Below are 11906 nucleotides of genomic sequence, written 5' to 3'. Positions count from 1 at the left end.
CTGAGCGTTCGAAGAAGGCAGTGGCATGCAACCATTTCCAACGTCCCAGCCCGCAGCCCGTTCTTCATTGCACAAAACTGCTGGTGAGCAAGAGGTGTCATTGACTGTGGGGTGTTTTTATTAGGCTGGCACTTCGTAGTACGTCTTCATATTGCTCTGTCTCCCGGGCAGGAATTACTTGCCCATTTGGGACATACGTTTTCACCTTCCCATTTTGTCCATGTTCTGGAAAAGGCCATCCCGTCTTGTGTGGGCGGCCAATGCGACCTCAAGGTGGCTAATTCAAATCGGGAAATCGTTACCCCACGTGGAAGTGGGTCCATTCCGATTCCCGAAAGTCAACGATCGAACCTGCCGCAACCCCAGATTCCTCGGAAAGTACTTTTGTGCCAGTCCGGGAGTCCCATGCTCGGATGGCCAAGGGAGGTCAGTAATCAAGCAGGACCATGGAGCAGTCGTACGGAGTAAGGAAAGTCCGGGGCTCAGTACTTGCTCCTCGCTCGGCCCTCAGGATCGAGCCCGAACGCCGCACGGCAAGGGAGCTCCTACGTCATCAGACAGCTCGGGGTGCTACTTTGTGACCAACGCAGCTTGGCTGCAGCTGGGGTCTCTTCGGGCGTCTTATTGGCCAATTTGCCCACATCATGAGCCGAGGTATTCTGCCCGGAGACTTCAGGCTTGATGGTCCTGAGGGCTACAAGGAGGATGATATGATATGCGTCGTGCTGCAAGTCTACAACGGCTCTGGGCTTCAAGGAGCGGCTTCGTGGATCAAATCCAATACAATATGCCCTGCCTCACGGTACCTTCCCTGTAATCGGCGTCGTTAGTACCTTCCTGCCTAAGATGGCATCCCGGATGGTGTGCGCATAGTATCGCTTTCTCTCCTACGACTTCTCTCAGTCACCCTCAATTGTCTTTTTCTCCTGTTCTGTGTCTGTTTTCAGACATTTTTCCGTCAGCAACATCAGGATGCCCACTTCGCGCAAAGGCAGCAACATCAAGGCCAAACCAAAGGACAATCCCAAGACGTAGGGCCTCTATTCTAAGCTGGAAAGGCGATCTGATGGTCTCAAAGACCTTATCGCCGGTATTTACTCCATCCAGGCACATGGCAAGTCAGGTTCTAGCTTGCTGCTGCGTTGTGCTAACAGAAGAGGTTGATGTGGCTGATATCGGCATCCTTAAAGCCAACGGCTATTACACAGTCGCGGTAGGGTTGATATTCTGAAATTCCATCATGTAGTCTGTCCACATGGTTACTTCGCAGGCTGCAGAAATCAAGGGATTCGACCAAACAAATGTCCAGAGAAGTCAAGGCGACTCCAAAGTGCCGGATGTGCTGTAGATGCGGAACGACGTTCGCTCTTGGCTAACTTGACAGCCCTCGGCAAATAGCGTCATCACCACAGGCCGCTGATCATAGACGGCATCATGGGCTGTTTTCAAGTGGACAGTTGCGAGCATAGAGCTTGCAAAACGCCAGCAAGAATTGAACAAATTTCTAACCAGACTGGCACAAATCGCGGAAGCTCTGTGAGCTTTTCTCGCTGAACGATCACGAACTGCAAGATCGAAAACTCACTCGGTACGACGGCACCGTTGCATATCGCACAAACTATTTCAGAATAACAGACTCCCATACGAAGTACAAAGTATCCAATTACGAACAGAGGGATCGATAATCTCTAACCTGCCGAGGCCGAGAGGAGCCTGAAGAATGGAAAAGGGATGAAGAGCGAACACGTATATTGTCAGACCCTCCGCATTTCACACACGTAATCATCTCAGGGATCATCGTTTCGTCATCCGACAGTTGAGACATCTAGGCCAAGTCGCACTCGATGAGACTCTCAGCGCTTCTCATATCAGTCCAAATGTTGGTAATCTTGAATCCGGTAGACTCCAGCAACTCCTGCCACTGGGTGGCTGTACGCTCCTGGGAAGCTACGAGGCACATCATAGAGATGTCGGTACAGGTGGACTCCCAGGATGCCCCCGTGTCCGAAATCACGATTTCGTTGATCAGCAGTTTGCTGAATCCACGCTTCATCGCGGGAGCAAGATTTTCCAAGATCTTACGGCATTGCTCATCTGGCCAGTCATGGAGGACGGAATGCATGAATATACGCACGAGCACCTACGAAGCACTATGAATCGTTTCCTTCGATGGATACTGGCAAGATTCGGGGACTGATACATACCCTTGATGGGCTGCTCAGTGAAGAAATCATGTTCCATGGGCTCGATGTACGAAGGCAGCCCGGATTCTTTTGCATGTTTGATCACCTTGGGAAGATCCTGGAGTATGAGGCGTCCTGGTGCGTCAGGCCACTTGCGCTTGAATTCCGATAGATCATGGCCAACGTTTCCACCGATGTCCACAAGAAGCACATCGTCCGGCCCAATATTGGAGCACAATCGGCGGACATCATAGAAGTCCATCCAACCGGGGCGTCCCTGATGGTAGAAAGACATATAGGCGTTGAACTGCCGGGCATATTCTGGGTGGTTTTCCAAGAACTCGAAATAATGGAATCTTGTTTGATTTCCAGTCTGGAAAGGACAATCATGGCTATTCGTAGGATTGCGATATCCAGTCCTCTTGAGAAAAGCGGGTAAATCCATCAAAGCTTTGATATAGGCATTATTCCTCGTACGAGGGTAAGCACGCATATCTTTTAGAGCCGGAAGGATTGAAACTTACAATCGACTACCGTCAGCGAATCGCCTCATTGACATGGCCAGAGCGAAATTCGTGCGGCGGTACTCATTCGGACCAGTCTCGATGATCGTTCCATTTGAGCTGAGGTGTTTCATTATGCGGCCTGATCAGACCCGTCAGCTACTGGAGCGACATATTTATTTGGCGACTGTCGGTGGCATACTGAGAAGGGCCGGGTCAGCACCAGTTTCCGCTGCTAACTCGGCGACAGTCCTTGGCTTGTCATCCTTTGACAGGATCTGCCACACTCCCAAGTCAACTGCAACATCGACAAGTGCCGAACATGTAATCTGCATGTACTTGAGCCATCATTGAAGCCGGAAGCCAGACGGGGAAAGTGGCATACTCCCTCTAAGCGTTGTCTTTGATTGGCTTCGTGCGGTGTTTCCAGCGCATATATCAGCGAACGGAGGGCTTCCAAAAGGGACAACCGTTCTTTGTTATTGTTCAAATCGAATGTTTTTGCAAGGCTAATGACTCGGTCAAGTAGGCCAGGAACTAATTCAGGCTTATTAGGTGTGATTGGGGCTGGCTCGTTGTCATAGTACTTTGGGCCAGTCTCCCAAGAGCCCAGCGATGAACCGCCGTTCACACTGAGTTCAACCATCTTGAACGAAGAGAATGTCGGGTTGATAAGACGAAAATAGCTCCAGATGAAGGGTGAGATTTGCCAGCAGAACCAGATTGTTACCTAAGAGCAATGAATATGCTGTGGGGAGCACTCTTCATGCCATCTTCTATATAAGTGTGCTGGACCAATTCGATAAACAGGCAAGCATCGAGATGGATATTTATCCAGCTGCATGGAATTCCAGACTTGGCTAAATAGCCGCCGAGTGCGAGGAGATCTGTCGAGATATACACACGCCACTCTTTTGTTGCCAGTGATTCTGCCAATGATAATTCCCTTTCTTTGCATTATCAGCAGGCTAAATGTATCACTCCCGGTATGTTTAAAAATCTTCCAACCCTGGGTTGCCTTGTAACGCCAAGCTCAGTGACCGGCATAATATATATTGATATCAACATTGAATCCGATTTGTATGAACCAAGCAGCATGCCATGTCCCCGAAAGAACGTTCGAGTAGGCAACTGCCTGGTCTCCGCCACATCCGCATCAAAGTCCTCCTACTGCTCCGATTGCTCCCAGAGATAGTACACTGGAGTAATGTGAAGGGTAAAATTCCAGGATTTGCGCGAGGACATTTGAATGATTTACTGCAAATAATGACGAGGAGGGTCCTGCCCACCGTTGTGTAGGGCATTCTACGGCGTCGTCATCATCATCCCAAGCATGTATACACCAGAGTATCGATAAACTGGGCAATTGCAACCTATTTCAATTTTCAGTGTCCACAAACTCGATAGGCACAGTTGATTCGATCAAGTACATGTGGATCATGTTTCTTGTGAGGTCTTCAAAATCTATACTCTCCTTTTAGCGATGGTTCTTAGGGTTCGTTGCTTCTTAACCTGAGCCCTACCCAATGGCTGCCCCAAGACGTTGCCCCGCATGGCAGGGGTACCTGGAACAGAGGTTGCTCGTTCTATGAGATGTAGATATTTGTCATCGAACGCCAGTTCACAGTCAGCTTCAAAACTTGTCACTTGGAGAATAATTTGATTTCTTTTCTTTCGTTCATTGAATACTTCTAAACTACTTGCCAGGTCAAAAAGTTGTTCCTGACGATCAGATTACCAGTTTCGGGAAGTGCTGGTGCTAGTCCTGGTTTGGACGTCCAAAGGTTATTCCGCTCCGACGCAGTTTCGATTACAAATCACGTGGTCGTGAGGCCCCACATCAGTGCCTGGGTCACTGGATGGCAGTCGGGGTGACCATGCGTCCTTGTGATTGGAGACAACTGTCATAGATTTCTGGGAGATCCCTTCACTGAAAGAATTTCAGTCGCAGAGATCTCTCGCTTGAGGAGAGCGTGCAATGCTGCTCAACTCTCTTGAAGCCTGGACGCTCATTTTCGGGAGCAAGCTAAGATGCCAAGCTGCACGGGGGGAAGTTCCCAGGCACTCGAGCTGAATTTCGGATGCCAGAAACATCACGTGACTGGTCCCTGGCGTGTTTTCGTTGTGCCTGGTTCCAAATTCCGCAACCATCAGGTGCCTTGGCAGCTCCAAGGTCAAAGGTACCAACGTGTTGCTTGTACCCAGAAGACTTCCAAGTACCAGGAGCCCGGGAGAAGGGAGAGCGAGGGATAGGGCCGAAGCCCACAGACTGGCACAGCACTTGGTTCACGAAGAATGACAAGACCCCCGCGGCACATCACTTTTGATGGACGAGTAATACGATTAGACGGCGGTGAAGCGTGGGGGAATACGGGAAATATACTGAACCTAGTACTGGAACAGGCAGGTAGTAGAAACCTAGTCACCGTAGCAGTCACTAAGCGGGACCAGGTCCAACAGCTCATGCAGCCTGCGAGCTTTCCCCGGAATCCTGAAATGAGACCCAAGACTGATCAAGCTCTGTCATTGATAATGACAGAACCAAGAGCGTGGGATGGATTGCAACCTGATCTCGTAGCCAAATGCGACCTCAGATAACAGGATCAAGATCGCCGCATTGTTTGATTGTCCTCGCAGATCTAGAATGTCACATCGTATCATTGCCCAGGCAAGGTGCAGGAACTAAGCAGTGATAGGTACTAGCTACTGGTAATGGGTATTTATCTACCCCTTAATACCCACATTGAATTCACCCCTGTCAATCATCGATTCGATCGCCAGAAATCATGAGGTCGATCTGGGGTGTGCTGGCCCTGTTCTGCGCAGGCGCCGCTACGGCCCGACAGTTGCTCCCTCCGCCGCTGAAGGGGCCCGCGATAGCGGACGCGTCTGCGGCTTGGTTTGACTGTGACTTTAACCTGCATCCATTCCGCACGGTGTATATCGATCGCGATTTCGCGGATCGGAGAGATACCGGCGGGTTGACACTGATTCCACCCACAGCTCATGAGTTTGCAGAGGTGTTTGTCGAGGATCTGACAGCATTGACCAAGAAGAAATGGTCTCTGAAAGTTGTGGATAAACGTCCTATTCACGGAAAGGGCATTTACCTCACCGCGTCGAAAGAGAAACTTACGTATCTGAATGGGGATGAGACGGACGAAGGCTACACGTTGGACATTAAACGCAATGGCGGAGTGGTCATCGCAGGGACGGGCGCGCGGGGAATGTTTTGGGGCACGAGAACTCTGCTGCAGTTGCTGCTGTACAGCGGCGGGAGAAGGCTGCCCGCAGGCCATTTCACGGATGCGCCGGCCTATCCAACCCGGGGCTACATGCTGGATGCGGGTCGGAAGTGGTACACTCCCTCTTTCTTGAAGGATCTCTGTACCTATGCGTCATTCTTCAAGATGTCTGAATTTCATTACCATGCGACCGATAATTATCCATTGAACCGTGGCCACAACGAAACATGGCAAGATGTGTATTCACAATTTGCCCTGCATCCGATTGATGAGGAAATTTTCGGCCTTGTTCAGCGTGCCAACGAGACCTTGAGCCCAGAGGACCTCGAGGACCTTCAACAACACTGCGCCAAGCGAGGTGTCACCGTCGTCGCCGAAATCGAGGCCCCCGGTCACTGCCTGTCGATCACGAAATGGAAACCAGAGCTTGCTCTGGAGACCAAGAAGGATCTGCTCAACCTGTCGCATCCGGACTCGATCCCAACGGTGAAGAAGATGTGGGCGGACTTCTTGCCGCGTCTGCACTCCAAAGAAATCCATATCGGCGCTGACGAGTATGATCCCGAGCTGGCTGATGACTATATCAACTTCGTCAACGAGATGTCCGCATGGGTCAAGGAGACGTCGAATAAGACGATCCGGATCTGGGGTACGTATGAGCCGTCGCCAACTGGTTTGACCCTCTCGCCAGACGTTGTTATCCAGCACTGGCAGATCGGCCAGTCGGAACCATTGGAGCTGTTTGCGTCGGGTCACAATGTCATCAACTCGGACGACCGTTGGGCGTACATGTCCATCAAGAATGACCATACGCCCGTTAATCCTCGGCCGTATCCGGTGATCTACAACCAGACCCGAGTGCTCGATTTCGGTGACATCCCCGGAAACCAGTGGGACCCAAGCTACTTCTATTACGACAATGCAAGCGTGAGAATCGACCCGACTTCGAAGCAGAACAAGGGTGCCATTCTCGCCGCCTGGAATGACAACGGACCGGATGCCAGCACCCAGCTGGAAGCATACTATGCCATGCGACGGGGAATTCCTCTGGTTGGAGCACGCGCGTGGTCCGGCGCTCGTGGTCCTCTTGTGCAGCCCGATACACTTGACAAGGATGTCGACTTCTTGACGGCACGGATTCCCTCCGCAAACTTGGACCGCGTTGTGGCGCGGCAGCACGGTATTGGGAAGCGCGACTCGATCGTCTCTTGGAAACGATCACGTCACCACGGCAAGGATGTCAAGCTGGGCCTTGGCAGCAAGGGCTTGAACTACACCTTGACTCTCACTGCGACGGGCCCGTTCAAACTCTCGTCGTCGGACGTGAGCCTCACCCTCACGCCCAGCGATAAGGGCAGTCAACTCGTCTTCACCGCCGACGGGTATCCGTACCCGCTGCGATCTACGACATACGACCACAGCACATATTTCGATTCGCCGAACCAGGGCCGCATCTGGGACAATCCACCCGGAAATATGACCGAGTCCACGCATGAACCAATCACAATCCGGACACCGTCGAAGAAGAATCCTGTCACCATCACAATCACAACGGACTTGATCCGAGGCAGCCGTTGCTGGATTGATGGCCAGTTCGTCGGGAGATTCGAGGTGCTTGTCTTCCATGGCCGCAATACGTACCTGTCCTGGAGCCAGATGGCATTTGTGGCACCGTTGGAGAAGCTGAGCGGAGGAGTGGAGCGGATTGACGTTAAGGACCGGATTGTTGAACCGGGGCATCATTGAGTTCCATTCATCTTCGATTCATGTAACTAATTTCTAGAGATACTACTCAGTAAATAGTTATCAGGAATTTACTGAATCTTTCTCAAAAGCTGCTGACTTCTTGATAGCCCTAATTAACCTCATCGGGCAGTATTGGATGACATCATAGCGGCCCAGCACAAACTGTTTGAGCTCGGTGGATCAAATCACCTGTGAGTTGCAGTCCTGCAGAAACCAGACGGATCATGCAATGAGGTGGTTTGGTTAATCTACTTGTCAATGCGGAGAGTGGACAAAAGGGATCCTGCATCGTGCGGGATCGATCCTTTTTAAAGCTGCACGTGCTCGAAAGCCAAATCCCATATCCTCCTGCTCGAATGCATAACAACACCCAACCAGCATCTCAGACCATAGTCCTCCTGCCAGGATCGCAAATACTACGTACGCAATGTCACCACCCAGCCGCGAAGCCCTCATCGCACCCGCCCGAAACCTCAGCAGAGCTTTCGCCTCTCCGCCGCCATCCTCGGGCGATTCAGACGGTACTACAGAACAGATTCTCTCCCACTTTACCACGACGACTCCTCCCCCACTCGTCATCGAGCATGGGCATCCATCCCTAGCACCATTCCTAGGCCGCACATTCCACGGCCGGGACGGTGTGGCGCAGTACTTCAACCTCCTTGCATCCACGCTATCGTATCGTGATATGGTCTTCGAGCCGGAAGACGAGTGGGTCGTTGACACGCAGAATGCAAGCGTGTCGCTGCGTGGGCGAGCGCGGTTTAAGTGGCTCAGTACGGGGGAGGAGTGGGAGGAGACGTTTACGTGGTTGCTACGGCTGGCGCGCGAGGACGAGGGCGCGAGTGAAGAGTACAAAGTATCCGAGTATAAAGTCTGGGCGGACACGGGAGCCGCGTTTTTGGCAAGTCGAGGGGAGTTCACGAAGCATGTCAAGGAAGCTCAAGATGGGAAGGAAACACGGGGGATGACGATGTCTTGGGCAGGAAGAAAATGGCCATAGGAGTCGTGGGTTAGTCGAGTCATGAGTGATTCTGTTTTGTGGATCATAACCTAGCGCATTCTAATGAAGTCTCGGTACATAGGCAGTTGCCAGTGAACTGATGTAGGAAATGAAACAGAATACAAGATGCGCCACTGAACTCCGGTCTCGACCACACTGGATATTGTAAAGCGCCCGCCCAAATGAAAACCAGAACGTCCACCAGAAGAGACAAATGAAATGAAATCACTGCTTCCACGACTTTCCACAATTCATGCATGTGCAGAATAATGTCATGGGTTCGTCTGCACTGCGCGTCTGGGCCTCGGTATATGTAACTTTGCGCTGACCGCATTTCCCGCACTGGAGACTGGTACTGATGCTTCGTTCTGCCTGCGCCACCATAGCCTTGTCCATGTTCTCCTTTTCGATCTTCTTGTCCTGTTCGCGACGCTCGGCAGATTTGAGATCTTCGGAAGACATCTTCACGAACTGCTCCGGGGTTACCTCGTTTGTAAGCACGCGGGTTCGGAGGGCCTGGTTGGACTTGTTCTTTAGGTTCTGGAAAAGACTGCGTATCTTGGCGCGGTACTGCTCCTTTGTCTCGGGGCCGTAGACGCTGTAGGCCGCTGCTTCGACCGCAATCGCTTTGGTGAGGATGGTCCGCGACGACTCGGTACTCATGAAGCAAAGCCCGTCATACATCAGCCCGATGCAGTTGTCCCGTACTTTGTTCGACGTAGCGTTAATTTCAAGACCGTCCGTCTTCCATGTGCGTTTTTCCGGCGGCACATTAGACTTGGGGCCCTTTTCACTTATCGAAGCGGCAGCACTCGACGGCGGCGATGACGCGTTGTTCGGCGTGCTCGATCGGCGTGCGTTGTTGCTCGATGCGGCAGCTTTTTGTCTGTTGACCTCATTTCGCCACTTGGACACGATCTCTGAGGACAGGCGCGCAACATCCGGCGACTTGTGCTGCTTCAGCTTGTTAACGGTGATTCCGATACGGGTTGTCCGGAGGAGATCCTCTGTCGGCCGAACGCCTTTCTGGAGCTCCTTCAGGATGTTAACAATGTTGGCGGGGGGCTCGTTGGACGTGACAGCCTTTGTCAACGCCTTGGAATGAATCTCGATCTCCCTGACATCCATGGTGGTGGATCTGTGATGCGTATGTTGTTCGGTAGGAGCTCGAGAACCGTCGCCTTGAAGAGGACCACCACCTGCGGGGGGCTAATGTGGCTGTCAATGCCTGCCCTCAAGGGTTTTTATTTCCCGGAGACAATGACCCGGAGCGCTGTAGGATCCATCAAACCAACAACGCGACAAACCGCGAATCCGAAAACTGGCTTAAGTAAGGTTATCACGTGACTTCATAGTTATTTCATTCACATGGACACCTACTCTTTTTGGATGCGAAGAAGCAGAAGAACTGCTCTTAATGTTATGAAGTGAATTGCTCAACGATTATCATTAACGTACAGTCGCACGATTCAGCGCACATATAATATATCACGTGACTCGCGTTAGATCAAAGCGCTACTGTACTACGCAGGACACTGTGCCGCTTTGTACCAAGCAATCCTCGTCAATAAGAATGACATCGTAGGCAACAGAGAACTCTATCGTGGCTCTGAACTGATCTACATCAGCTGCGGGTGGACACGGATCATCACATGAAGCATGACTATATGTGAGAATGGGCGGGATGAGGGCTCTGGCACAGCGTAGGAAGGGCAGAGGTACTGGGGATGGCGGCTGCAATGGCTGATTCGAATCTATGGGTCGAGCCATTGCTCCAGCTCGGGGAATGATAACTGGCAAAGGGCAGAGGAGGCAAAAGCAAATAAATGCATGCTCAAATGCCGGTCTTCCCAAGAGAGTCGGCCAGCTTGTCGACTTCTGCATCCTCCTTTCTAGAGACGGGCTCATCCTCAGCCCGAACAGCTTCCTTGACCACTTTGGCGGCTTTGTGCTCCTCTTCTTCCTCCTCTTCACTTAGCTCTTCCTCTTCTTCCTCGTCTTCCTCCAGTTCGTCCAGTTCGTCAATGCCCCATGCATCCTCAGGGTCGTCGTCCTTTCCATGTTTCTCTTTTCGCTCCTCCAGCAGCGTACGAAGGTCTTCGACATTGCCGTCATCTTCGTGGAATTTGTTGCCGTTCAATTCAACTCGTCTCAACGCCGGCAACGCATTTTGAGCGGCAAACAAGAGCTGCTTCATTTCCTTTGCGGTCAAATCGTTGTATTGCAAACGCAAGATTTCGACTTTCTGGTTCTTTCCTGCTGCCAGTGCTTCGATGACCTTATATCCACCTCGGGCCGTCAGATAGCAGTCGCCCAAGCCCAGCTCGCGAAGAGATGACCAATCCTGAACAATAGCAGCCAAATTACTGGATCCCAATGTGGTGAACGTGTTGTCCTGCAAGTCCAAAACTTCAAGAGCTTTGCAATGGCTCAGCCCATCTTTCAACAAGGCCGAAATTCCTTCTTGGCGGATTCCATTCTGTGTCATTTTGACAAACCGAATGCCAGCAGCATGCGCCTTGTATGCACGAGCCCATGCGTTCATGCTACCATTTTCCAATCGATTGCGTCCACAAACGATCGTCTCCAAAAGAGGCACATCCTTGCCTTGTTTGCGCGCTTCATCCTTGCGCTCAGCGAGTTTGGTCAGAGCATCCGCGATTAATCCACCAGCGATTGGACCCAGACCATTGTTATTCAGAATTAAATGGCGGAGCGGAACTGCGCGGGACAGGAAGTCGACGAGGGGTTCCTGGGTATTGAGACCAAACGCATTGTCAGACAGGTTCACCGTGTGCAAAGTGGGAATCTCCAGGAGAGCATTGAGTAACGCAGTCAGAGCGGGAGGAATCTCGGAAAGGAGGCGGGTCGTGAAGATATCGGCGAGATTGGCGACTTCAAGGGATTTCTGGGTGGCGAGGATAGCGGCCAGGCGTTCCGACGCAGCGGTCCCAAAAGTGTTTCCGCCCAAGTGAACCTCTGTAAACGTCGTGTCCTCCAGAAGTGGCTTGACGTGCTTTTCAACGTCCTCGGCCGTGTCGAGCTTGAGGCCCTTGCCGTCCAAGGAAAACACCTTGGGAGCCATCTTCAGGTTGCGGGGAACTTGTCGATCGGTGGATGCGCTCTGCAAGGAGTTTGACGGCGGCCGTGGCAGGCGGGAACCGGGCAATGCACACCAAAATGATCTGCAAAATGCAGGACACAGCAGAAGGGATCAAGGACAGTC

General features: G+C 51.8%; 5 protein-coding genes across 5 annotated transcripts; 2 read left to right on the top strand and 3 right to left on the bottom strand.

Annotated features, from left to right (window-relative positions):
- Window positions 1-1825: 1825 nt before the first annotated feature.
- On the bottom strand, window positions 1826-3332 carry VTN49DRAFT_6385 (uncharacterized protein; the record flags this gene model as incomplete). The annotated part of the gene is made up of 5 exons (XM_069414538.1): window positions 1826-2094; window positions 2145-2539; window positions 2708-2828; window positions 2889-3015; window positions 3072-3332. 5 exons carry the CDS (start codon window positions 3330-3332, stop codon window positions 1826-1828), a joined length of 1173 nt encoding a protein of 390 aa, XP_069265774.1.
- Window positions 3333-5472: 2140 nt separating this feature from the next.
- VTN49DRAFT_6384 (uncharacterized protein) lies at window positions 5473-7677 on the top strand (the record flags this gene model as incomplete). The annotated part of the gene is made up of 1 exon (XM_069414537.1): window positions 5473-7677. One exon carries the CDS (start codon window positions 5473-5475, stop codon window positions 7675-7677), a length of 2205 nt encoding a protein of 734 aa, XP_069265773.1.
- Window positions 7678-8104: 427 nt separating this feature from the next.
- VTN49DRAFT_6383 (uncharacterized protein) lies at window positions 8105-8680 on the top strand (the record flags this gene model as incomplete). The annotated part of the gene is made up of 1 exon (XM_069414536.1): window positions 8105-8680. One exon carries the CDS (start codon window positions 8105-8107, stop codon window positions 8678-8680), a length of 576 nt encoding a protein of 191 aa, XP_069265772.1.
- Window positions 8681-8905: 225 nt separating this feature from the next.
- On the bottom strand, window positions 8906-9808 carry VTN49DRAFT_6382 (uncharacterized protein; the record flags this gene model as incomplete). Its single annotated transcript, XM_069414535.1, has 1 exon — window positions 8906-9808. The coding sequence occupies one exon, from the start codon at window positions 9806-9808 to the stop codon at window positions 8906-8908; it is 903 nt and encodes a 300-aa protein (XP_069265771.1).
- A 706-nt stretch (window positions 9809-10514) lies between these two features.
- Window positions 10515-11765, bottom strand: VTN49DRAFT_6381 (uncharacterized protein; the record flags this gene model as incomplete). The annotated part of the gene is made up of 1 exon (XM_069414534.1): window positions 10515-11765. The coding sequence occupies one exon, from the start codon at window positions 11763-11765 to the stop codon at window positions 10515-10517; it is 1251 nt and encodes a 416-aa protein (XP_069265770.1).
- Window positions 11766-11906: the final 141 nt, after the last annotated feature.

This window comes from Thermomyces lanuginosus (genome assembly GCF_041956635.1).
Source record: "Thermomyces lanuginosus strain ATCC 200065 unplaced genomic scaffold VTN49scaffold_40, whole genome shotgun sequence".
Lineage (NCBI taxonomy): Eukaryota > Fungi > Ascomycota > Eurotiomycetes > Eurotiales > Trichocomaceae > Thermomyces > Thermomyces lanuginosus.
This window is presented reverse-complemented; position numbering and strand designations above follow the sequence as displayed.